This window comes from Euprymna scolopes, chromosome 35 (genome assembly GCF_053919585.1).
Source record: "Euprymna scolopes isolate OS-2025 chromosome 35, ASM5391958v1, whole genome shotgun sequence".
Classification (NCBI taxonomy): domain Eukaryota; kingdom Metazoa; phylum Mollusca; class Cephalopoda; order Sepiida; family Sepiolidae; genus Euprymna; species Euprymna scolopes.
Genome location: NC_136516.1, coordinates 71,643,490 through 71,670,952, shown reverse-complemented (window position 1 = coordinate 71,670,952; position 27,463 = coordinate 71,643,490). Strand labels below are relative to the sequence as shown.

The 27,463-nt window shown below is 33.7% G+C and overlaps 1 protein-coding gene across 5 annotated transcripts in view; it reads left to right on the top strand.

Annotated features, from left to right (window-relative positions):
* Positions 1-27,463, top strand: part of LOC145259918 (aspartyl aminopeptidase-like) — a 114,836-nt gene that overhangs the window by 75,448 nt on the left and 11,925 nt on the right. For all 5 annotated transcript variants that reach the window (XM_080117873.1, XM_080117872.1, XM_080117874.1 and 2 more), the window contains 7 exons: positions 750-874; positions 3,049-3,124; positions 8,910-9,017; positions 11,559-11,636; positions 15,001-15,081; positions 21,547-21,701; positions 24,280-24,319. In XM_080117873.1, coding sequence (XP_079973999.1) covers positions 750-874; positions 3,049-3,124; positions 8,910-9,017; positions 11,559-11,636; positions 15,001-15,081; positions 21,547-21,701; positions 24,280-24,319 — 663 coding nt within the window. The remainder of the gene's footprint in view (positions 1-749; positions 875-3,048; positions 3,125-8,909; positions 9,018-11,558; positions 11,637-15,000; positions 15,082-21,546; positions 21,702-24,279; positions 24,320-27,463) is intronic.

Genomic DNA, 27,463 nt, shown 5'->3' with positions numbered 1-27,463 from the left:
TCCCCAGTGGCTCAAAAGAGGTGAAAAATGTTCCAAAAAGGCCCAAAATTACTTTTTGCCTCATAGTGTTTGATCCATCCATTAGATTTTCCTGAAACTTGGCCAAAATGTGGAGGCCATTGTTCTTAATAAAAATTCAGTATGGGTGACTCTGACAAAATTCTGGTTCGCATCCCTCTGGGACTTTTAGGGCTAAAAAAAAAAACATGCCTTTTTTTTTTTTTTTCAAATTTATTTATTTATTGTTTTATTTTCATATTACTCAAAAACTTGATATGTATGTCCATATAGTGGTTTTCCATGGTGCTTAATTCAAATATACATGTCTTAAGGTGTGAAACTGTACCGTTTGTTATTTTCAATAGGATTCGGCATTCCCAGGATCTCAAAAGGGGTCACAAATGCAGCAAAATTGCAAAAAATAACACTTTTTATCCCATAACTTTTGCCCCATTTATTAGATTTTTCTGAAACTTGGCAAAAATGTGAAGGCAACATTGGCCCTACACACTTCTCACATTCATCATTTCTTCACTATTTTTTGTGGCATCATCTCACATGCAGCACCAGAGGGGGACCATGCACACATGGCTTGTTTTTTTTTTTGTTTGGGTGATTGTGGGTTTTCAAGTAATGCTGTGTAAGGGAAACATTTTTCTTTGTGTGTACATTTTTGGGATTTCATTTTTTTTTTTTTCCTGGGTATTCTTGTTATTATAATTTTTTTTTTCGTTTCAATTCCCTTGTAGATGCCTGACTATATTGAGCATCGTTTGGTGAATGTGAAGAAACCTATTCTCCGAATTCCCAACATTGCTATTCATCTGCAAAGAGATATGAACGATAAACTTACCCTCAACAAAGAGGATCACTTGTAAGCAATTCCACTTTATACTTAATCCGAAACAAAAAAACAAAACAGCCAAACTAAACTCTATGAATAAATATTTGAAGATATAAAGAACTTGAAAAATGAAAACTTTTTTCAAAAATTATTGGTTTTGGCATTAAATAATCTGAAAAAGGGTTGAAATGCCATAAAACAAAGTAATCAAACCAATTGGTTTTATACTGAATTTACATTCTACAACGATAATTTTAAACTGTAATTCTGAATGTTGCTGATGCTATTTTAAATGTAATCTGTGTGAAATAGATTTATTTAAATGAGGAAATTGCTACAAATTTAACCTGAATTTATACAATACTAAAGGATGGGAATTGTTTTAATTCCTTTTTTTTTTTCTTTTTTGTTAATGAATCACTACCTATCAAGGCTAAAAGCCATTCAAGGATATGGGATGGAGAGATTGACAGTCGAATGATGAGGAATATAAAGAGAGGATTGGAAATGAATAAAATCAACAAAATTCGTTTACTTATGAGGACAGTTTATGAAAAATATTTGGAACTGACTGTTGTAGCCTATAGTGGTACTCTGGTACCTGGAGCTTTGAATAGTTTTTCATAATGTAAATGTATGTGTATTCCATCAGGTGCAATTCCAGGTCATATAATGAAGACCTGTTCTATTTAACCCATAGTTAGGATCCCAACAGGTACTGAGCTGCTTTCTTCTGGTGGCTATCACTCTGGTCAGGTTAACCCAGCTTAAATGAAATGAACAAAATTTGACTACATATAAGGATGATCTATAACAAGTAATGGTTGTCATTAGATTTGAAGCTGTGTTGTAGCCTGCAGGGAAGTAGTTCTGTGGTAACCTGTAGCTTTAAAGTTATTCATAGTATAGATATGTGTATACTACCAGGTGCAATTTCATATCATATACCCATTCTATGACATAGGTAAACATTCTATAATGTAGATAAATATATGAAATTAATCTAATAAAAACAAAATGAGAAAATTTGGATTATTCGGACTATGTTTTGGTTCATGTAACCTGACCATCTTTGAGCGCATTTTTTTTAACTTGGGAATCTGGATGGAATTTGAAACTGAACCGTTTATTTAATGCACAGCATAGATTCCCTCATCCCATCAACCATGATCAAGTACAAGTGTTAAGTAATTTTTGTTATTCTCGGTTATGATGACCTTCAATCCCTTGAAGCGTGTTGTAATATTGTCTGCGAACCAACACGTGTTATGTGCAGTTTCAGTCGCAAAGGAGACCGGGAAGGGGGGGGGGGAGCAAAGAATAGGAAATAACCCCAACTCGCTTTTTCTTTGTAGCAACATTTATTTCCTTATTGTTACAGCCAGGATGTCACTCATGTGATCTAGAACATTCTGCACTTCTCTCATGAGATCTTGAATGTTATCTCATTCCGTGCTCCATGTATCTCGTGCGACTGTTCTTTCTCTTTTTTTTATAGTCTATTTTCTTTACTGGTGACATCATTTCACATGCCTTTACATCTGCGCTATGTTAGAGTGCCATTTAAAACTGATTGTTGACAAATGTACTTAAGTATTTTAAACTAGTCATGTCAAACTCAAGAATCTGGACAAATTTTCCAACTGGATCCTTTAATCTACATGGTTAGGTCGTTCTCATTCCGTTAAATTTGTTATTTTTAGTTATTATTGCCTACAGTCAGAATTGATCCTTCAATCTCCAGAAGAGTTACTTAAAACTGACTGTTACTCGGCACATTGTGCAACGGATATAGGTATTGAGTAGCAATCAGTTCTAAGTTCGTTACAGGAGGTTGAAGATTCAATCTTTATTAGAGGCAATATTAAAAGTAAAAATATTTAACAGTTCTACCAAGTCATGATTGATGGAGTGAGAATAATCTACAAATATATATATTAAAGAAATGAGTGTGGAATTTCTTACAAATTCCCAAGATGCATCTGAAGAAGATCGGAGGTTACATTGTCCAAAAGATTAAAATAACAAACAAGGTGAGATTACTAGTCCAAATAATACAAATTATCCTCATCACAAAAATTCTGAAACCTAAAAGAACGTAGTTGTTGTTATTTAATATTGTCGTAATTTTAATTTTTCATTTATTTCCAAATTTGTAAAATATAAAATTATGGAAAAATTATTTTGGTTTTATTTTTATATAGAACTCCTATTTTGGCCACCCAAGTCCAGGCTAAATTAATGGAATCTGCAAGTTCAAATTTAACTGAAAAACATCAGGTATGTGAAAAATATTTTCTTGTTTTTCTTTTAATGATTTCATGTTATTTGAAAATGGCAAATATGATCCTGATTTTTTATCTTGAGTGCAGAGCAATTTTTGTGGTAGAAAACTGATCAAAAAAGGATGGCAAAAGAAATAATTTCGATTATAGAGAAAAGAAAATTATTCAATTACGAATATTAAATGTAGTTTTCCCAAACAAGTTATCAGCATTAGTCTAGTCAGAAGTTTAGAATTGTAAAGAATTTCAGGTAAAGAATGATACTATTAATCCAATCAAAATCAACAGTGATCCTTTTTTTCATGTCAGAAATGAAAAGTTATGATAGAAAAATTCAGACATTCAGTATATTTTGTATAACAATTCAGATACCTGATTGGTTTGTTCTTATCACCCCTGGTTCTAAATATAATCGTCTAAATTTTTGTGATGAGACCCAGCACTATTATGCTAAAAATATTACAACCATGATTCGAACGACTTTATCTGATAGTTCTTTTCCAAGCCATCTGTCTTGTACAAGGCCTGGTTGTAATCTCACCTTTCTAAGGTTATACTTAACCAACTATAATGTTAATTGTACTAATTGGTCCCCCGATTTATCGGAGAGGGACCTATGTTTTCAGTGGCGTACATTAGTCCGGACGATTGCCAGATAACCGTCTATTACTATTTCCTGAAATTTTACCACAAATTGTATTTCATTAAATAGATGTGCACAGTAAAACAAATTTTCTTGCAAAAATTCCCGTTGCGTTCCCAGGAGCTCAAAAGAAGTAAAAAAAAAAAAAAAAAATGGTCAAAAATGACACATTTTGCCCCATAATTTTTTATCCATCTTCTAGATTTTTCTGAAACTTGGCCAAAATGTGGAGCCCATTGTTCTTAATATAAATCCAATATGGGTGACCTTGGCAAAATTTTGGTTCGCGTCCCTGGGGACTTTCAGTGCTAAAAACGCCCCTTTTTGTGACTCTTTTTTTTCATATTTCTCAAAAACTTGACATGTCTGACTATATAGTGGTTTTTCATGGTGGTCAACTCAAATATACATGTGTTAAGGCCTGAAACTGCACCATTATCCATTTACAAGTGGATTCGGCATCCCAAGAGGCTCAAAAAAAGTTTTAAAAAATGCCGCAAAATGGCCAAAAATTACACTTTTTGCCCCATAGCATTTGATCCATTCATTAGATTTACCTGAAACTTGGCCAAAATTTGGAGGCCATTATTCTTAATATAAACTCCGTATGGGTGACCCTGGCGAAATTCTGGTTCACATCCCTCTGGGACTTTTAGGGCTAAAATATGTTATTTTTGGAGTTCTGTTTTCATATTACTCAAAAACTTGATATGTATGTTTAAATAATGGTATTCCATGGTGTTGAATTCAAATATACATCTCTTAAGGCGTGAAACTGCACTGTTTGTCCATTTTCACTGGGATTCGGTGTTCCCAGGAACTCCAAAGGAGTCACAAATTGCCTAAAAATTGCAAAAAAAAAATGACACTTTTTACCCCATAACTTTTACCTCATTCATTAGATTTTTCTGAAACTTGGCAAAAAATGTGAAGGCAACGTTGGCCCTTCACACTTCTCACATTCATCATTTCTTCACTATTTTTTGGTGCATCATCTCATATGCAGCACCAGAGGGGGACCATCCACGCGTGGCTTGTTAATTGACTAAACACATCCTAACAAAGATTTTATTTATCTCAACACCTTGATCACTGTGTTGAAAGTTGACTCTGGATTGTGGTCTTAATGCAGATTCTGGGTCTATAAGAGGCGCGATGGCCCAAGGAGCATAAATGAAGATTCTCACTACTTGTGCGAATGCTGCAAGGTTGAGGCAGAACTCCTCAATCGATGTCTGTTGATGGCAGAACTCCTCAATCGATGTCTGTTGATGGCAGAACTCCTCAATCGATGTCTGTTGATGGCAGAACTCCTCAATCGATGTCTGTTGATGGCAGAACTCCTCAATCGATGTCTGTTGATGGCAGAACTCCTCAATCGATGTCTGTTGATGGCAGAACTCCTCAATCGATGTCTGTTGATGGCAGAACTCCTCAATCGATGTCTGTTGATGGCAGAACTCCTCAATCGATGTCTGTTGATGGCAGAACTCCTCAATCGATGTCTGTTGATGGCAGAACTCCTCAATCGATGTCTGTTGATGGCAGAACTCCTCAATCGATGTCTGTTGATGGCAGAACTCCTCAATCGATGTCTGTTGATGGCAGAACTCCTCAATCGAAGTCTGTTGATGGCAGAACTCCTCAATCGAAGTCTGTTGATGGCAGAACTCCTCAATCGAAGTCTGTTGATGGCAGAACTCCTCAATCGAAGTCTGTTGATGGCAGAACTCCTCAATCGAAGTCTGTTGATGGCAGAACTCCTCAATCGAAGTCTGTTGATGGCAGAACTCCTCAATCGAAGTCTGTTGATGGCAGAACTCCTCAATCGAAGTCTGTTGATGGCAGAACTCCTCAATCGATGTCTCTTGTCTCTGATCTGCTTGAAGTGGTTGCGCCTTACTGCTATTTTAGTGATGTACTGCAGATGGTGGTTGTTCCCTGTCCTCAATCACTCGTGTTAAGTCATCCTGGAACAAGTTTAATGAACTCCTTCCAGACAGCGGGCTCTGAAGATCTGCATAAGGTATGTGGAGAATAACAAAAGGTGACACCAACGCAATAACCATGATCAGAAGTATATTAGATCCGCCTAAGAAACTGTTGTCAAGACTTACTATTTTTGATATTGAGTACATAATTAGAGAAGACTGTGATGGTACAGACATGTTTAACGATATGATGGAATTATGAAACATGCTCTGGAACTATCTGTAGAAGTTTACCATCAGCCTGTCATCACCAAATAGACTTGGTGTGATGTCATCAAAGACAACATTACTAACTGGATAATTTTGACCTCCTGAACGGATCAACCATACATACAGCAAACCAGTAAACTGGAAAAAGAACCACCAACCTCCAAATGAACTGCTAAACAAAGGAGAAATATTTATTTATAAACTCATAGCTTAATTATTATCAAAACTTGTTAGAACATTTTACAGCATGTTTAGTCGATCTAAAACATCCATGCTGATTGTCAATTACAATTCTTACTCTATCAATCGTCCGTCTCAGATAACATCCAATTATTTCTCCTATCTTCTGACACTCACAATCTGAAAGTCACCTCGCTAGACCCTGCTGACTTTGTCTACAATATCTCCTGTTTACGAGACTAGCGGCACACATATTTAACTAATATACATAACTAATATCTATCATACTAAATGTGAGTTGATCAACATTTGTTTTCCTAAAACTTTTTCCTACATACTATAACTAGTCTGGATGCCCGGCATTGCCCCGGTGTTTGTAGATATGTGTTGAGCAACAAAAAAAAAAAGGCAGGCAGGCTGGAACCTGTACCACAAAGAAGGAAAAGAACATGAAAAAAAAAAAAGTAACGTCTTTGCCGTTGCGTCCATCGCCAAACTGGAAGTGACAAAGGTTTAAATTAAGACTAGTCAATTGAAAATAAGGGATGACTTTTGAAAATATTGGCGAAAAAAGCGACTCGCCCTCCTTGTAGAAAAGTGCCCAGTTGAGAGTGGAAGAATTAATGTTTTTAGCCATTTTTTTAATATTTGTTGTCCGAAGGGTCGAGCTGCAAAATGATACCGATCTTGTGAAAATCCGTCGCCTCTGTCGAAAGTTTTAGGCAGGCATACAGACATACATACATTTAAACAGACAGGTGAGATTTATATTATAGACTAGCAAAAGTACCCATCGTTGACTGGGTTCAAAAGCAGCCTACAAACTCTGATTTATTAAAGTACTAGCGAGGGGTACACGACGTTGCCCGGGTGTTTGGAGGTGTGTGTGTGTGGGGGGGGGGGGGTTTAAAAATAAAAGTAAGTATGAGGATCGAACCTGAACCGTTGAGGCAAAGTTGTAAATTAAAGTGTGAAAAAAAAAAAAACGTACAGTGTTAACGATTGCCCCACCGCGAGATGCTAACGGAAACATGTTTGAATTTATTTAATTATTTGGATTTGGCAGGTGCCCGTTTTAATGAGTTAATGAGATCAAGTTTGACTGCGGAATAGTATTCATTTACTGCTGAACGTTTCCCCTCCCCCAAGATGTTATAGGAAAAAGACTAACCCACATGCGGCGAGCAACAAATATTGAATATTTATCTTCCTGAAATCGAGCAAATTAAATAGACAGCCGAGCTTCGTTGTTAACTGTGAGATATTACGATTTATATGTGATATAAAAAGTTTTAAAAAGTTGTCAAGTGAGTGACCGCTTCTCTGAAAAAAGCCTTTTGTTGACATACAGAAAAAGCAAACACACATACATACATTTTCGCTTTTATATTTATAGATTATAACACAAACTACATGTGAGATCAGGGATTGAGTTATGTTAGGAAATTTTTTATAATTAACTGAACAAGTTACTCATATTTCTTGCTCTATACTATCTGTTTTTGCCCGTCTCATATGTTGATTCAATTACTTTCTAATATTTTTTATATCAATGTGAGCATTTTACTCTATTTTTCTTTTTAATGTCACAATTTTAATTTACATGTGTGTATATGTACATACTACAAACATGTATGCAGATTAGATGGCCAAATAAGTTTATTTATTTCTAAATAAGAACAATAGTACTTTTATACAATAACAATAATACTTCTATACAAGAATAATAATATAGAAGTAAAGTGACTTGTTTTTAGTTAGGACATGACCTCAAACCTATCGCCAGGTCTATGGTGTTCAATGCTGATCCTGGGACTTCCTACCCACCACTATTTTGGCCACTGCAGACTGTTGTGTGTGGTCTGTGTTCTACGATAGGAGCAGGCTCAACCCATCCTGGATGAAGATCGTCTCAAGTCAAGTTGATGTTAAGACACTTCTTGCATACGTTTATGACTTTTAAGACATTTCTTGCATCAGTTTATAAATTTTTGAATGAAATCAAAGTATGAAAATAAATATTCGTAGTCATTGTGTCTAGTTCGGAGGTTTTGAGTAATGTCCCACATAAAGTGCAAAGTAAATTTTAAAAAATTGAATAAAGAAATGTTATTAGCTTGAATATTTTTATTTTTTAAGTTTCAATTTACTTTAGTTTTTACTTTTAGTCATCTTGCTGTGCATGGAGCGTTGTTGCCATATCTGGGCTTGTGCATCTACCACTAATCTTTCCTGTTATACAAAATTCATAAAAGAGTCTCCAATTTAATGTTCTGCACAATCAACCAAGCTCCAACCCCTGTCCCATTGCCATAATGCTGCATTCTTGTCTGTTTTACAAGTGTTATAATGAAATTTGCTCTGATGAACTCATTACACTTGTATCCGCTCAACGTACATACACCCGACAAACTCGTCTAACAGCAAAATCCCATCCTTTTACTGTAGAGATCTCTAAATGCTTGAAAGCCTTATACTTTAATAGTTTTTTTTTTTGGTCTGACTGCTAGACATTGGAATTCCCTCCTTGTTACCTGCTTCCCTCACTGTACATGAAGACGTTTAAATGTGATGCAACCAGACATTTCACTTATGGAGATGAGCGAAATGTTTGTTTGCATTACATTTAAACAAAGTCCTCAGTAGACATCCCAAATAGTACTGTCCAAGTTACAATATGCCTTGTTTTGTGTCATCAGGAGTAAAAATTTTAATTTAAAAATTGGAACTCAATATTCTCTTTTTAATTATTAAAGGCCAGCAAACATCACTCGGTTCTGATCAAATTGTTGTGTGATGAACTTAATGTGGAACCCGAACAAATCATGGATTTTGAATTGTGCCTTGCTGATTGTCAACCAGCCGTAAGTTCATATTTTTCACTTTATTTATCATTCCAATATCTTTTTGATCATCAGGTACCATAAATATATATCTTTTCTTTGTTGTCATTCATGGTATAAATAAGCTAAGTATTGCCTGGCAGACTTACCATATCAAAGTGGCACTCACTTGAGGTGGGTTGAACCAGCTTTCATCTGGAGGAGAAAGTTTCATGGGAATATAAAATTCGCAAGCAGTTCCCAGTTGTTTGTTTGTATAATCCTGTCACAGGAGATGACAATATTAAGTTTTAGCAATTCTTGTAGGAAGCTGTAGACCTCCTCATGCATACAATGCCTTGTATTCACAAATCGTCACCCATCTGGTACTGACCAGGCTAAAAATTGCTTAACTTTGATCAAACAAAACATGATTATGACCTGTCCACCATTTAGTTACAGCATTCACATTTTTTGTCTTTCATGTGAGAGATCAATTTTTTTTAATAGAAAACTTTAACTACCCATATAACTTATTGTTGGTTAGGTTTTCAATTTGAATTGTTTTAAACTAAATAAAAAATTTTTTTTAGCTTCTTACATGAAGTGGCTTCATGACTTGTCAGAGCAATTTCCATAAAAAAATATATTTCCTATGAGATAATACTATTCTATAAATAATAATTCTTTGATAATAGCCGAAGTATAATCTTTAACAGATTTCTTGAACAACTTTACAAATTAAATAACAGAAGAGTCGCTGGATGTACTATGATGGAGGGTGTAATTTTCGAGGCACTTTTTGTTTATCTCGCGAACTATAATGGTCAGCCATTTACTCCAAGGGCAAATAACTCTATCTTTTGCATATTGTTATATTATTTTTATTTTAATGCGACACCTCAGACTTCAAATTCTTAGTAAAGTTTGCAACAGAATCAATATCCTTTGCAATATGAAAACAATCCTCTTCTATTTGAGATGAGACAAATTGTCATTTGTGGAAACAAAAATTGGATGAAACTAGAAAAATGCTACATAAAAACATTGTATTCCATATCGTAACCTGAAAAAAAGTATCCTAGGACCACCATATCCTGGTGTTCTACTGTATTAATTTTTTTGATTTTTAATATTTTTTTATTTATAATAATTTAAAAAAAATTTTATTTTTAATTTCTGGTTGAATTATAAACAAAGAATGTATTTTTTAAAAGTAGATTAATTTACTAGAAAGTTTTGTTATATATACAATTAAAAAGTTTTATTTACAAAACGTTAAAAAAAATTTTAAATCTGTAGTTTTATTTTGCAGAATTTTTTTTTATTTAAGCATATAAACAAGATTTAAAAATTATTTAAAAACCAATATTGTAACAAAAACATAACCCTAACCTGCTGTTCAAAAGAGGTTTGATTACATTGAAAACAAAAAAAATTAGGACACCAAATAATGTGATAATTTTTTATTAAATTAATAAAATCATATTTAAATTTTAAATTTTTTTATTTTGCTGTGTACAGAGGTGATGTTAAAATTTGAAGATATTTTTTTTTAAATATTGAATTTTTGTTATAAAAATCCTTTATATGTGACTAACGGGGATGCCTGGCATTGCCTGGATATTTTGGAGGTGTAAAAGAAAAAAAAAAAAAAAAGTTTTGGTAGGTTCGAACTGAAAGTCTTGACGTGAAGGTGGAAAAGAAAGAGGGAAAAAAGACTGGTATCTTACCCGCTCGGCCACGAAGGGAGAGGAACGAAAAGTGTTTTAATTCAACGATTAAAAAGTAAAATGACAAGTGCGTGAATTTAATGAGGTCAAACATCACGCGATACGGTAATGAAATTAACTTTGGTTGCAAGCCAGTCTCTAAGATGTTGGGTAAAACCAGCTCCCCATTTAAAAGGGAGTGTCCTCATGAATAGCAATTGTCTTATATAAAGGGTTTCCCCTGCATTGATCAAACCTCATTGCTTTTCACGATGTCCCTATCAGGAGTGCCGTGGAGCTGGTTTATGCTACGGATTTATTTTCGCTTTTATACTGAAAAGCCAAACAAACACGTGTAGATCAAGAAATATCGCGAAAATAGCGCATAAGTCGCCCAAATTAAAGATATACATGACCTCGTTTCGTAAATCGTAGATATTATAATCTATGTAGCATATAAAAGGTTCTAAGAAACAGTAACTGGCCTGAGCGCCCCCCCCTCTCCCCAAAAAAAGCCTTTGGCGGACATGCACAAAAAATGCACACACTAACACATATTTTGCCTTTTATATATATATAGATAAAACTTAAAATTAAAAAAAATGGTGTTAAGACAAAATGTGGTCTTTTAGTTGTTTATTCTGGGTTGCCTCAAATCTATTTTATTCTGAATTTGAAAATCTGACAAGATAATCTTATCTGTTCTTTAGAGTGATTAGTTAAAAAAAAAAAAAAAATTAAATAGGCCTCTGAATTTTTATTATTTTTTATTTATAAATCTTGACTATTTTTCACAAATTTACTATTCACATTTTTTATTTGTACGTGTGACTTTGCATAATATTTACTGTTTTTTTTTTTATTTTCTTAGGTCATTGGAGGAGCTTTGGAAGAGTTTCTGTTCTCTCCCCGCTTGGATAATTTAATGAATGCCTACTGTGCTTGCCAGGTAAGATGCTTAACGACATCGACAATTGTTAACAACTAATAAATGGTAAGTGCAGTATTTAAGAGAAGCAGAATTATGTTTTTCAAATGATTTGATAAAGTCAGCTGATCTTAAAGACTTTTTGCTTACATTGATTTGTCTTGTTTTATTGGCATACTCTAGAGCTTTGCCACATGCTTAAAAATAATTTTGCTGCTTACCCTGGTCTTGAGAAAGGTTTTTAGTTTTTAGGAGCAGCATATTGATCTCAAACCATCTGATTGGTCTGTCTCTGGTGGTCATCGCCTTAATTTTTCTTGAATTAAATTTTCTTGATTTGATTTCTTTACATGGCTGAAGTCTCATAGCCAGGAAACATGTACAGACCACATTTTTAGAGTTGCGAGATATAAATAAAATGAATAATAAATGAAAAATGTAACGCAGAAGGAAACGGAAAATCTCTTTCAAAACAATGACAAAGCAGTTTATTTCAGTGGCAGAAAGTTAAACAATGTCTATGAAGAAAAGGAAGAGTTGAAAGTTCTTTGGTCTGACAAAGATCAGTCAGTAGTTATCTTCAGGTAAAAATCTTCAATGTTGGCCCATCCAATTGATGAGGGCAGCAGAGTGAAGGGATGTTTTTATTTTATACTTTTGATCGACCATGATCCCCAAAAAGGACTAAAAAAGTTCTTTAGAGGATGAATAGAATTAATGTCTCCTGCAAGCTGATTGGTCAGTGTGTGGCCAAATTTCTGAGCAGGGACATTGATTCGCAGAAAATAAATCTTTTATTTTATTCTTTACTAACAAAAACTTTATTGCTGATTCTATTAATATGAGCCTGTTTCTGATATCTGCAGTTCTTAGAGTTGCTCCAAGGATAGTTCTTAAACATTTCATTTCAGACATTAAGCTTTCTTGCAGGCTCTGTCAATATAGTCCATGTTTTACTTGCTTATACCTCAATAGGAATTATCAAAGCATTGTTTCTTGCATGACTAAAAATAATACACTTCTATATTATTATCTAAATATTAATTTACTTGTCCATATGTCCAGTGTCACAAAAAAAACATCATCACAAACATTAATTAATGAGAAAAAAATCACCCCCCCCTCTTTATAGTTACTCTTTATCAGTTAAATATTATTCAAACCATTTCCTCTCTAAAAAAAAAAATAAAATAAAATAAACATGGCAGTCTGTTTACGGTTTCAAATTGGCTATTTTATTTTATTTTATTTTATAATTTAAACAAAAAAAGTCACGTTGAGAGGAGACTAACATTTTTTTTTTTAATAATTTTATTTTAAATTTTAAAAAAAAATGTACAAACGAATTGACATCTATTCCTTTACAATTTATATAAAAAAATTATTCAGAAAAAAAACCCCAACAATATGCTGTGTTGAATTTTCATTGAAAAAAATCTGAATTTTTTTAATCAATTCTTTTAAGCTTTACAACGTTAACCAAAGAATTTGCTCAAAAATTGTTTTGAATTTGTCATTATTTGTTTTATTTTTTATTCATTTTATTTGTATTTTAAAAATTTTCAACTACTGTGGAATTTCCACAGGTTCTGCTAGTTATTATTATATAAAAATATTCTTTAATATTCTTGTCTAAAAGTAAAGAGATTATTTTGCCTATATTTAAATATGTATTTGTGATGTAGACAGATACACATAAATCAATGTTAAAATGAGTCATTCTTTCTCTAAATGCTCACAAAGATGTTAAGAAATATAACTGATTAAATAAACATTGTGAGAGGTGAGATTAGAGAAATACATAAATGGCAGAGAGAGATAAGTGACGTGTTCAGTTAATTACAAATTACGCCTAATTAGAACAATTAAAACAATTTTATTCAAGCATAATTCAAATTTAAGGTGGATTTTAGCATGTATTCTGTATTATCTATATGTAAAGCTAGGTATGCATATACATTTATATATTTTTATGTAAATGATTAACTCCTAAACTAATTGACTGATCATCATGAATTTTGGAGCAGAACTGCTTGGCTTACACCAAATGTGGGTTATATTAAATTTGATTTATTTTTATGCAAAGTGAGCATTAAAAAAATGGATATAAGTGCTCTGTGAAAATTCAGGTAAAATCTCCAATTTTTGTAAACTTTTAACAATATGTATTCGATATTAATCAATATTCTCCACATTTCAGTTTCTTTGGGGTATTTTAAAAGAATTTTTAGAGCATATAATGTCGGTACAATCTCTTATTTAAAAGTGCAAATATTTTGGATTTTCTTTGAATTTGTTCCATAATCATTAGACACTAATTGAGCAAAATTCCATGAATTCACATTTCTTAAAACTCCTTAAGCTTAAGCCTTAAATTTTAGATGTTTTTGAAAAATCAAAATTATGTAATTTTGATTAAAATTAGAATAAGGATTCTAATCAAGATTTAAAATCGTATCTTCGTTTTTAATTTTCATAACGGGATAAAAATGTAATGCAGAACTGTTCTGTTGGGAGAGGAGAACATATGTTAATTAACCCACATTGTATAATAGATTCTAAATCAATTTGTGTTCTGATGAAGTTATTTCCCTTGAATAAGAGTCTACCTTGAATGAATTAAAAAAAAAAATCATATATATAGCACATAAAACTTAAACATTAACCACAAACATGGAACTTATGAAGTGACTATTTTATAAATACATTGTAGCACAAAATGACTGAATTGATATGCCATAAAATAGGAATCTCAGTTACAGCCTTTGCGACTAAGCAACTACAGCATACCTCATCTACATTGTTGAGTTATGTGTCTTTGAACCAATTAAGTTAAATTCACTTTTCACTGGGTTTGGCTAAATTTACTTATTTCACCATTAAATCCATAATAACCATTCTCAGTTTGTTACTTTATTTATGATTGTATTTTCAATAATGTGTATTTAATGCATGTTGAATAATAATTTATTTTAAGCTTACAAAATCTTTATTTTTCATACAGTACAGCAATAAGAAAAGTCATTTAAATTTGAAAAAATATAATTTGGGAGTTATTTATCATGCAACATGCATATTTTATTTATGAATGTAATTTGTAAGAAGTGCTGGTGAAATTTTTATATTTTATTTCCTTTGATTATTTATTGTACAGTAATGTAAATTTGTTTTTAATAGTTATCTGATGATTAAGATTCCACAACCTATAGCAGACACAAGTCAAGTATAATGACATGATTTTTATTTTTTTAAACTGATATATAACCAAAAACTGCTTTTAATAATTTAAGCTGAAGTATGTTTCTACATTGTGAGAAAAATGTTGCAAAGTACTTTTTTGTGTATCAGTTTAATATTTAAAAAAAACTTTCACACTTTTTCCCAGGGCCTCATTGAATCCTGTGAAGGTAGCAGTTTGGAGGAAGATACAAATATCAGGGTGGCTTGTCTTTATGACAATGAAGAGGTTAGTATTCATCTAACAATAGCTTTTATACTTTTATTCATACACTTATTACTATAACTGGATTTGCTTCTCGCTAACGTTTTGCAAAGTTTGCTATGCAAAATACTTGACACAAATTTTAAAGAATAAGTATTTCATTCATAACACGAAACAAAAAATTTTCTCATTTATTCATAAAATGCATATTTATATATATATATATATATATAGAGAGAGAGAGAGAGAGCGAGATAAGAAAGGAAAAACCACGTTATGTGTTCATCAATGTTTCGTCTTTATTGTGAGACTTCCTCTGGATGAATGAAATTAAAACAAAACACCAGTACAAATATTTAAAAATATATTTTTGATGTAATGAAATATATGACCTTGTTCCATTTCAGAAACAAAAAAATTTGTTGAAAATCCAAAAGGGAAGGGGCCATAACATTGTGAAAGAGATTAAGATTTTGACTTAAATGTTAACGGGAGAAATGGATTCAACTTTCCCATTTATTCACTTAGATATGGCGCATATTTATATGGCTTGTATATCAAATTGGTGCCAAAGTTTTTGTTGATTTAAAATTTCATTTTGAAAATAAAAACCTGTGTTTTTGAAAATCTTTATAGCAATAACGACCTTTGCTATCTGTAATTCGAGTCCATTTATCAACAAGCTTATAAAGGCCTCGTTTGTAAAATTCTTCAGATTTTAATCTGAATTTCATGTTCAATCTCCTCTTGTGATGTTAACCCCAGACCATCTAAATGGTTTTGTAATCCTCAAAATAAGTAATAATCTGAGGGAGCTGCAGGATGGGACAAGATTTTCAAACCAAATTCTCCTAGGGATATTTGAGAATAAGCATTATCTTGATGGAAGATTACTCCTTTTCTGTTAACTAAAAACGGTCATTTTTAGGTCAGTATGGGTGAGAATATTGCATAAAAATATGAATGATGCTTTAATAATGTGAAAGAAAAAGTCATAAATTAATCATGGTGATATGTTTAATAACAATACCCATAAAATAAATCACAATGGTTAAAAATACCCCTTCTATAAACCAGTAAAAATTTTGCACCGACCTGATATTTGTAATTAAAAATAATTTCTATAATTAAAAAATGATTACATGTGAGATATTATTCCTGATATTCATAAACAATCTCCCTGATGAAATTGTCTGAGATAGGTCTATTTGCTGATGATACAACATTCTATAATAGGCATGAAGGGAAAAATGGATTTACACATATTTAAGGTAATGGCAGAATCCTTAGAAGACGATTTCCAGACCATAGTGGAATGGGGCCGTAAATGGATCGTAACATTTAATGCTACTAAGACTAAACTTCTTTCATTTAACAATTACAAAGAAGCCTTCTCAACCACCAATCGCCAGGACTAATGATACTCTTCCTGTTAATTCATCATTCAAACTCCTTGGCTTAACATTCACAATATTCACAGACAACATGAACTGGGACAAATACATTGCGGATATTGCAAAGGATGCTGCAAAGAAGATTGGCTCTCCCTACCATGCTAGAAAAATTACACCTGAGAGTATCCTGTATTTATACAAAGCATGGAGTATTGTTGCCACATTTGGGCTGGTGCATCCATCACTAGTATCTCCCGCTAGACAATCTAGAAAAGAGTTTCCAATCTAATAGGTCCTGCATTATCAACCCAGCTCCAACCCCTTTTCCATTGCTACAATTTTACATCTTTGTCTTGTTTTTTTAAGTACTTTAATGGAATGTGCTCTGACAAACACATTGCACTTGTACCCCCTTGACATGCATACCTCCAGCAAACTCGTTTAGCAACAAAATCTCACCCCTTCATTGTAAAGATTCCTAGATGCTAAAAAGTTTTCTACTCTAATAGCTTCTTTCTTTGGACTACTAGACTTTGGAATTCCCTTCCTACTACCTGCTTCTTTGACTATACTGACATGCAGAAACTTAAATGTAATGTGAACAGACATCTTGTTCATCTCCTTACATAGGTAAATTTTTTTTTTGTTCATGGTACCGAGCGATGGTGTGGCGGCAATTTGTTTTTAACTAAGAAATAAATTTTAACTTGTTGAAAATAATGCCAGTTACTCTAAAATAAAAGAAGGAAAGGAAAAGTTGAACAACTGTTGAACACAAAATAAAACAATATGCTTAGACAACTATTTGTTATATTGCAATCAAAACAATGACTGAATTAAAAGACAATAATAACAAGTCTTTTTGAAGACTAATATGCAAATTAGTTAAGCTCACGTTAACTGACATTAGTTATATATAAGCAATATATAAAACTAGCAACACCCGTTAACTAGCATTGCTCGGTGGTAGTATGCATCCCCCGCATAAAAATTTAAAGTATGGCTGTTTTTGTTGTTGGTCAACCCCCAACCTCCTCATGGTAAGAACAGCTTTCGGAATTGACACCCCATTTTGTGAGTGGGGATGAGGTTGTCACAAAATTTGTTGTAAATGTAACTTTGCTAATCACTGTTAGGAATCCCATGCGCAAATACTATGAACGAACAACAAAAAGTGTTGTTTGTCTCGTGCGGACTAAGCTGGCAGTTTTAAGTAAGCAGAAAAAAGGAACAGTATAAACAGAACAATTTTTTTGACTAATAAATAAATAATAATTCTTTTTTATTTTGAACAATATATACAGGATTTTGTTTCTATTATAAAGAATATAAATAGAACAATTTAGATATTGAAAAGATGTAAACTTTTTTAAATGTTAAGTGCTAGACAACAGAAACAGAATTATTGTATAATTTTTTTAAAGAAATATTGATTATATACATGAAATGAAATTGGGAGGAAATAGACCCAAACAATTTAATGTTTGTGAGCTATTTTCGTGTAAATAAAATTATGGTGAATTAGGAAAAAACAATTTATTTTAGTTTTTGACCTATTTGCGTGTTTCAAAAATATTAAGAAAAAAAATTAATCCATGCCCTAAAAACAGTGTAAATAGCAGCGATAACTCATTATGGGGAGGAGGGGGGGGTGCTGCAGCGGTCAGGATCAAACATTCAACGCTAGTTGTAAAAGGTGGTGCAAAGAACGGAAATGCTTTAACCGACTGCTCTACGACAAACATTTGACGTTACAACCCTCAAAATGACTGCTTTAAACAAACTGGAATCTGTAATAACTGCAAGGGACTCGTTCGGTAGACACTGATAAATCGCGTAATGTAAACAGAAATCTATCTACTGTAAAAATGAAGCAACAGTTTATTTTTGTTAGTCAATGTTTATGAAATGTAATTATAGAACGAAGCCCATCTAATCATTGTGAAACGTCATTCTGGAATATTAGTTTTCAAGAACAGTATCTACAAAAAAAAAAGCAACAATTTATTTTTAATAATCAATGTGTTTAATTTTCAATTATTAAATTAGCACAGTTGAAAGCCTTCAAAAGCATACAAAATTTATATCTTAACTGTAGTAATGGTGTTTGGTATTTTGGTATTTAGCCTATAAGGAAAGAATTTTAGTCAGTTGTCTTAAGGAAGAAAAAAAACGTTTTGGAAGGCTTCGAAATCATACAAATGTCTGTCTGTACTGCAATAAACATGAAATCAGTTGTTTTTACTTTTTTATTTAGCATATAAAGGAAGAATCTTAGTCAGTGGTAGTAAGGAAGAAGAAACTAAACATTGTAGAGTGTTTAAAGGCTTCTAAGTCACACCCAAGCCTGGTATGTACTGCAATAATGGTGAAATCAGTTTTTATTTTTTTTATTTAGTCTATAAAGAAAGAATTTTAGTCAGTCGTGCTAACAAAGAAGAAATTAAACATTGTTATAAAATAACACGAGCGTATGGAAGCAAGGAGAACAAACAAAGTAATTTGGTTTCAACCTTTATTGAGGGTCAAAGTGAATAAGCATATATATCCTCAATCAAAGCCGGAACGGTCAGCCGGGTGTCAGGAAGGCCGGAATATGGATTAGAGAGGTAGGGATCCTGGCCTGATCAGGTTCGGGCAGGTACAGGGGCCTAGATGTTGGTACGGTCTAGGGATGACGTCCGGGACTGGAACAAGCGGTGATATGGTGACTAGGCGCTTTGAATCAAACTGCTGTCGCTGAGCTGCCGCTGCTACTGCTGGATGGAGTTGAAGGGGACGGCTATTGCTGCTGCCGCTGCTGCTGCTAGAAAGTTGAGGGGAACGGCTGTCGCTGCTGCTGCTGCTAGAAAGTTGAGGGGAACGGCTGTCGCTGAGCTGCTGCTGCTGGATGGAGCTGAAGGGAATGGCTACTGCTGCTGCCGCTGCTGTTGCTAGAAAGTTGAGGGGAATGGCTGTCGCTGAGCTGCTGCTACTGGATGGAGCTGAAGGAAACGGCTATTGCTGCTGCCGCTGCTGCTGCTAGAAGGTTGAGGGGAACGGCTGTCGCTGAGCTGCTGCTGCTGGATGGAGCTGAAGGAAATGGCTACTGCTGCTGCCGCTGCTGCTGCTAGAAAGTTATGGGGAACGGCTGTTGCTGAGCTGCTGCTGCTGGATGGAGCTGAAGGAACGGCTGTCGCTGGTATGGTGCAAAGGGTTGAGGGGAACAGCTGTATCCGCTTCTACTGGTAGCGAGGCGACCTGCCCTGGCCAGCGATCTGCTAGAAGACTGACTTTCTCTCCGACGGCCGGCTTATTTATACAGCACGTGCGGACGTAGTAAAAGGCACATCGGCTCCGGCGTCAAAATGGCCGTCGTGTTTTTTATTTGTGTTTGTTTTTTGTGCTTTAATGAATTGTAGAGAATTATCTGTTTGGTGTGTGTATGCATGTGTTACATCGATTTGAAGCTGAGAAAGTTGTGAATGTAACCTAGTCGGTGTCGTATTGTTGGGGTGTTTTGTGGAATCATTATTTGCGTTTTTATGCTATCTGAGTTGCGTTTACGGTGGTGTCTGTGATTTTTTATTTAGGTTTTTTCTTTTGCTGTGCAACTTTCTCTGGAGGTTTTCTATGTTGAAGTAAGGTGCGAGTATTTTTAATGATGTGTGTATCTAAAGAGATGGGATTTGAAATTGTCCTGTGTATTTATTGTGTTTGACTACGTTGTAACGGCGAACAGATTTGTCTTAGGGTCCCATTGTTGCTGCCGTCATTGCCTTGCTGATTTCCGGTTTATTCATGGAAATGTGGAGAGATATGCGAATATAACAACATTTTAGACAGTTTAAAGGCTTCCAAATCACACAAATGCTGGGTGTGTACTGCAATAATCGCCTAATGAGTTGTTTTTATTTTTTAATAAGTGTATAAGGTTTAATCTAGCATTTAGAAAAGGAAGAAGAAATAATGGCTCTCAGACTGTGTCAGAAAACATTATGTATGCTGTAGTTAAACACAAAATGTATCATGCTATCATAGCTGTGTATGAAAAGCTAACATATACGATATATTTAATGTTTAAATGAAAGCAGTCCTGACTTATGACCATATTTCAATGTCTTATGTTTGTAATCAGGGTATTTTATCTGAAATGATTGCCTAATCTAATCAGGGAAGCCATGTTTGTGTTAATCTCTGGAGTGTTCTTTTTTAAATGAAAATTCGTTCATTCTGGAATGAACGAATAGTTAGTTGTCAGCCAATGAGATTTTGTGAAATGTGAGAAGGGAGAAATAATTTTTTGAGGGGATCGGTAAAGGGAAAGATTATGGTATGTGTATAAGTATATGAGCCAGAAAATCAGGGTGAAACCCCATATATTACCATAATGCAGAATACCTCCATGTGTCGATTAAAAGCGGGAGTAGTACTCTTTATTTAGAGGGAAATATAACAGCTACTTCCATTGTAGATCTTTGCGATCGTGATGTTTCTTATGGAATGTAAGATTTTAATTTTGTCATTCGAAAGTTACATAATATACTTCCTAATAATCTGCTTTCTAATAATGTAGACATAATAAATTTGTATGTGGCCTCTATTGGAGCAGACCTACTGTACTTTGGTCCAGAGTGGAATTTCTGCAATAAAATTATTATATATAAGAAAAGATGGTTTGTCTATTGCGTAAAGTTGAATTGAAATAGTTTGACTTTACCATTAGTGCAAGAAATAGGCCCAACTTTTGCATGTATTATAACTTATGTTTATATAATTTATACACTTATAATTCAAAATAGCTTATATACTTGTAATTAAAAGTAATCATGTGTAAAGTATTAACTGAAGATTTTTGTATGAAGAATTTTTTTCAATTGTTATTTTGTTTCACTCTGAAGAAGGCCAGAGAATAAAACGGTCAAAATGATGTGATAACAATTAAGATGAAGGTACCCGTTCAAAAGTAACATCGTCAGCTTCATGTTTATAAGAAAACTTGATGCTTGTACAGATAAAGACACAAATATGTGTTTGAAAACGATCTGTGGGTAAAACAAAATATAATTTATGGAATAAATTTTTTTTTTTTTCTTGTATTTTTCCATTGTTTCAGGTCGGTTCTGCTAGTGCCCAAGGAGCTGGTTCTCTTCTCTCTGAATTAGTGATGAGGAGAATTTGCAAGGGAGATAATCTTGCATTTGAAGAGTCAATTCCCAAATCCTTCCATCTCAGTGCGGACCAAGCTCATGCAGTTCATCCAAATTTCTCGTAAATATTTTATTATATTTATTCAGTTTAGATAAATACATAGATAGTTTGTGTATATGATAATAGGAAGAGACTTAGTGTTGGCCAGGATTGAATAATGAACCTTATCCAGGAATGTGAGACCTCCACTTTTTAACAGAATTCTGTTTTTTTTCCTTGAATTCAGAAGTATTTCTTTAAGCAAAGTTTTATGTCCTCCACCCCCCATCATTTGGCTAATTTTATTTCTCTTTCTGTTTCTTCTTTTCTTGCATTTTATTTTTCTTTCTCACTTTTTCTGTTTTCCTCTTCCAATCTCGGTGTGCTTTGTTTTGTTTGCCTAATACTTTAAAATAATTCACAGTATCGTTCTATGTTGGGAAATTCACCTTGAATTCAATTGTTTTTGCCATTAGTCACTCCTATTTCTACTTATGTCCATTTCCACTGTACTCATAACACCATATTAACCGTATTATCTTATGTTTTTTTACATTTTATACTCAGTTTTGAGGATGGAGTTCACTGTTGTACACAGCAACAATTTGGTGTCAGTACAGTGATATTTATTGAAATAAATTTTGATTAAAAAAAAAAAAAGTATGTGGGCATTTATGGAGGTGGATAACAATACAGAGGAACCAGATTGGTGAAAGAAAGCATGAACAGTATTTGGAATACAAATCTTCAGAAAATCTATTTTTCAAAAGATCCCTCACATATCAAATCAGTAAATGTAGCCATACTACTAAATATTAATAAAAATATCCAAAATGGTGCAACATCTTTGATTAAATAATTAAAATAATAAACAGATAAATAAAAAAAAGAATAATCTATTTGAATAGCAATAATTTTACATTTCTTTTAAATTTTACTAAATTTATATAACTCCCTAGAGGCATTCCTGCATTTCTTGAGAATCGCCTTTTAATCTGGACATAATAAGGAATTTAATAATTCTGTCACCGCTAGGCTCGGTGTGTAGTGAGTCATCCATTTATTTGTTTGCTTTTCCAGACATTTCTATACAAGATAATGATTGGAATTGTTGTATGTAGATGACCTGTTATCATGGCAAATAGAAGCGACCAATTAATCTTAAAACTGATCATCTTGCAAAATGCTTAATCCGACAAAAAGACTCTGGAACTAATGATGCCGGTGTTGCGCCTGTATTTGAAAATATTATAAACATGGAAGTATAAAGTCATTTACCAAAATGACTAGATTCAACAAGGATTGATATGCTGTGAAACGTTTTTATTCATAAAATCAATTGGTCATATTCCATGGTATGATTTATCAATCTATAACAATTTCATATTAAATTCGTTTGTTACTTCTACCAACCTCACAACCAAATAGACACACCATTGCACATGTGAATGTATTCTCATTGCAACATTAGCTTAAATGCAATGTTGGTGTGAACAGTAGATCAAAGAAAAAAACATGTAAAATGTTTTTGTTTTGTTTTTTTTAGTCACCACTTATCAAGCCCCAAAATCCATTCAACGATAAGGGTTAATGAATGTAAGGTGATGGTGTAGTAACCGTTAATGGTGTAAATTAGGTAGAATTTGATTATTCATGGGGACAGCTCAACAAGAATTTGTTTACATTGGATTTGAAGGCTACCATGTTGTATTCAACATGGAAGCAAGCCAACAGGACAGTGTTCCACAGGCAAGTAGTTCTAGGAAAGAAACTTTGTTCATGGAATTTGCGTTTGGATTTAGACACAGATAGAGGGTGAAGGAAATCGTATATAGTGGTTGTAGTTATTCATGTTTTTTTTTATGAAAGTTTGGCAAGGGAGAGAACCATAGATTGGAGTTCAGTCGAGCACTTGCCATGAAAATAATGATAGAGCAGAAACAGGCTTGCAATGTTTTTTTGATAGGAAACGGGTTGCAGGGAAGAGAAAAGGGCATCATCTACTAGGTTTCGAAACTGGTTTTGAACTCTATCGAGGCTGACTAGGGCACGTCGAACAGCTCCTGCTCATATGTGGCAACTACTCCATTTTAGGGCATAATTGGCTCTTATACAGACAGAGGATTGCATCAGCAATGAGATGCTTGCTGGAACGGTAGAGTGATCCAACCATTTTTCCAACAATCTTGGCACCAGATTTGATGCATGTGCTCCATTTCAGTTATAGTTAATTATAAATTAATTTAGGCAATCATGCAATAGTTAATGGTTGAGATATAAAAAAAATAAACAGTGCACAACAAATAATATTTATTTTTTGTTTTTTGCAGTATAGTTAATGATTGAGAAATAAAAAAATATAAATAAACAGTACACAACAAATAATATATTTTTTTTTTTAGTCTGAAATTAGCAACAATCTCATAAAAATATCATCCAACAATTTTGATTGAATTGTGCTTATCTAAGTGGAAGTAACAAAACAAATTTTGAAATAATAGAACTTATAGTTTCAGAACTTTAAAACTTTGCAGATCAGTAGAAAATTAAATTTTAATGTTTGATAAAAGTTCTTTGTTGTATTTTGTTTATTTTAAAGTATTCAGTTGTTAACTATACTGAATTATTGCCTTAATTTTATGTAACTTTTTTCTTTCAGTGAGAAACATGAATCCACTCATCAACCTGCCATGCATAAGGTAAACTAAATACAATTGCCATTCTGTTATGCATTAAACTAGAAAAGTAAAATTAATTCCTTGAACATTTTTGCACTATTTTTCTGCCCCTTTACCAAGATTAAAGTCAAGATATAGTGATACTGGACCTTATGTTTAGAATGCAAATTTTGATCCAAATTCATTACATGATTTTCATTCTAAAAATATCTAACATTTAAGAAGTCTTAAGAAGTAATTAAAATTCAAGGAATCCTAATTGGTGTCCAATGACTGGATCAAATTTAATTCAAATCTGAAATCTCTGAATTTGTAAATGGATGGTTGTGCCTAAAATGTGCTCCTAAAATTCTCCTTAAAATACTCGAGAGAAACTGAAACTTGTGGAATATTAATTGGTATCTAATACTTATTAAAATTTCACAAACATTTGAAGTGTCCGACTTTTCACAAAGTGCTTCCACACTCTTCTCATAAAACTAAATAAAATATAGTCGACATTACCACCCTTTGTGCCTAGTAACTGTGTTCCAACATTCATGGTTTTAGGTATGATCCTAAAAGACATCCAGTGTTAAGACCCCATTTTGGAGGCTGTAGAGCATGGGGTGTTACCATTTTAATTACCATTGCTACCAGATCAGACTGTTCATTGGCTTCCTGAGACGAAATGCGCCTACATCGACTTTCTGTTTTTGTTTTCTATTCTCCTTTGTAAAACTTAATTGTGTTCTGCAAAAACAAAAACAACAGCCCCCATCTTCTTTTTCTATCCCTACTACCCAACCACGTCGGTGGGGCATAAGAATATACCGACTACCCCCCTGCAGGTAAAAACCTCTCAATGGGACCACCTGTTGGCCGTGGGTGGCGACCCGTAATGCCTAGGAAAGGGATCCTGGTGGCTGAGGGAAAACAAAGGTATCAGTTGCAACACTCCACTTTGGCCTCATATTGGGCTAGACGGGCGGTTGGACGGGCCCGATCCAATCAATCGGCTGGTCACGTCAAGCTCTAAACCTGACTAACATAACAAGAAAATCCTCTCGCACTCGCCACCTTTTTACAATAAACAGATTTAGAAAGTGGTGGCTCATGGGTCAATCAACTCGCTGGACAAATGGACTTATCATGGTTGAAAAACAAATATTCTTACTAAAAAGAGGCTTTTGAAAAAAATTTTTTTTAGTAAAAATGGACGACTACAGGTGCTTAGGTCCACCAACGAGACGAGTATACCTCCCGTGTATCCCTGTTGCTGTTGGGGCAAATGGGCCCCCCCCCCAACACCTCCCATATAGGGCTCCGAGGTGGGTGGGAGCACAAGAGAAGAAAAATTACGAACTACAAAAATGGCCCACTATAAGCCTCAAAAAAGAAGTCATTCAGAAGTTTCTGATCTGACTAGCTCAGACTCAGAAACTGAAATAAACAAACAAACCTTCCCGAGATTTTTTGTAATAGAAACAATTGAAGGAGAACAAATAACAAAAATGTCTCCTTTCAAAATAGAAAGAATACTATCAAAAGGAATCAAACCAAAAACTGTAAAAAAAACAAAAAAATGGCACACTGTTAATCGAAATAACAAACCAGAAACAAGCAACTGAAATTTACAAATGGAAACTGTTCGATGATTGAAAAATAAAAACCTACCTCCACAGAACATTGAACACTAGCAAAGGTGTAATCAGGTGCTCCGAACTAGCCCTGTGCCCCTTAGAAGAAACAAAAAATAATCTTAAAAATCAAAACGTCATTGATATCAAAAGAATTCAGATAAAAACAAGATCCGGCGAAATCATAGACACAAACACTTACATATTAACATTTGATACTCTTCAAATACCTAACAATATAAAAATAGGATATGAAAAAATAAACACTCAAATTTACATACCAAACCCATTCAGGTGTCAATGATACGGGCACCATAAACATACCAAGCCCATTCAGGTGTCACAATTGTCAACGATACGGACACCATAAAGATCAATGTATACGACCACCAACTTGCATGAGATGCGGAGACAAAGAAACACATACTGATTGCCAAAACACACCAAAATGCATTAATTGCCATTAAAATCATAGTGCAAACTCAAAAGAATGCGAAAAATGGAAAAAAGAAAAAGAAATTCTCAGAATAAAATACACCAAAAACATGTTTCCAAGAAGCCTGTAAACTAGCAGAAAACACAAAATACTCTGAGATAACAAAAAGAAATACACAGCCTAACCTTGAACCAAATAATAATACAACAAAAACAAATCCCTCAAACACCCAAATTGAAATATTCATGAAATTACTCAACGAAATGAGAGAACTAATAGAAGACTTAAAAAAAACCATGAAACAAACCATCATAGAAAGTGAAGATTTTTTAAAGAATATAACCGAAATAAAACAAAGTCCCCAAACTAAAAATCTACCACAAAAACCTATTAAACTCTAAACAACAGCATCCATAGAAACAACCCCTACGACAGAAAAAATAAACAGACCTCAAAAGAACCCCACAAGACCACTACCAATAAAAGCAAAATAAACAGATCCCGCTCAACCTCTAGATCAGAACCCCACCACCCACCGCGCTCCATTCGCGATCTGAAACCCGAAACACCCAAGCAAACTATGGACGTAGACATAAACACCAACAGTCCAAAACCAGAAAAAGACAAACCATAGCTCATAAAATAATTCAATGGAACATAAGAGGAACAAAACCCAACTTTGAAGAAATGTTACTCCTTATAAAAACTTTCTGCCCTTCTATAATTGCCCTACAAGAAACCCACCTAAAAGAAGATAATACAATATAAAACACTACTGCTGATATAACTACGTAAACAAGAATTCAAACATAGCTACAGGAGGATCATCACTACTTATAAACAAAAACATCCCACACAGTGAAATAAACCTAAAAACAAACATGCAAGCTGTTGCAATAACCGCAACATTTCATAAAACAATAAAATTCTGTTCACTATACATCCCACCAAGTGAAAGAATAAAAGAAACTGAACTAAATGCCCTAATCCAACAACTACCAAAACCATTCATACTAATGGGGGACCTAAATGGCCACAACAAACTATGGGGTAGTACAAGAAATGACAAATGTGGTAAAATAATCGAAACGCTACTTAACCAAAATCAAT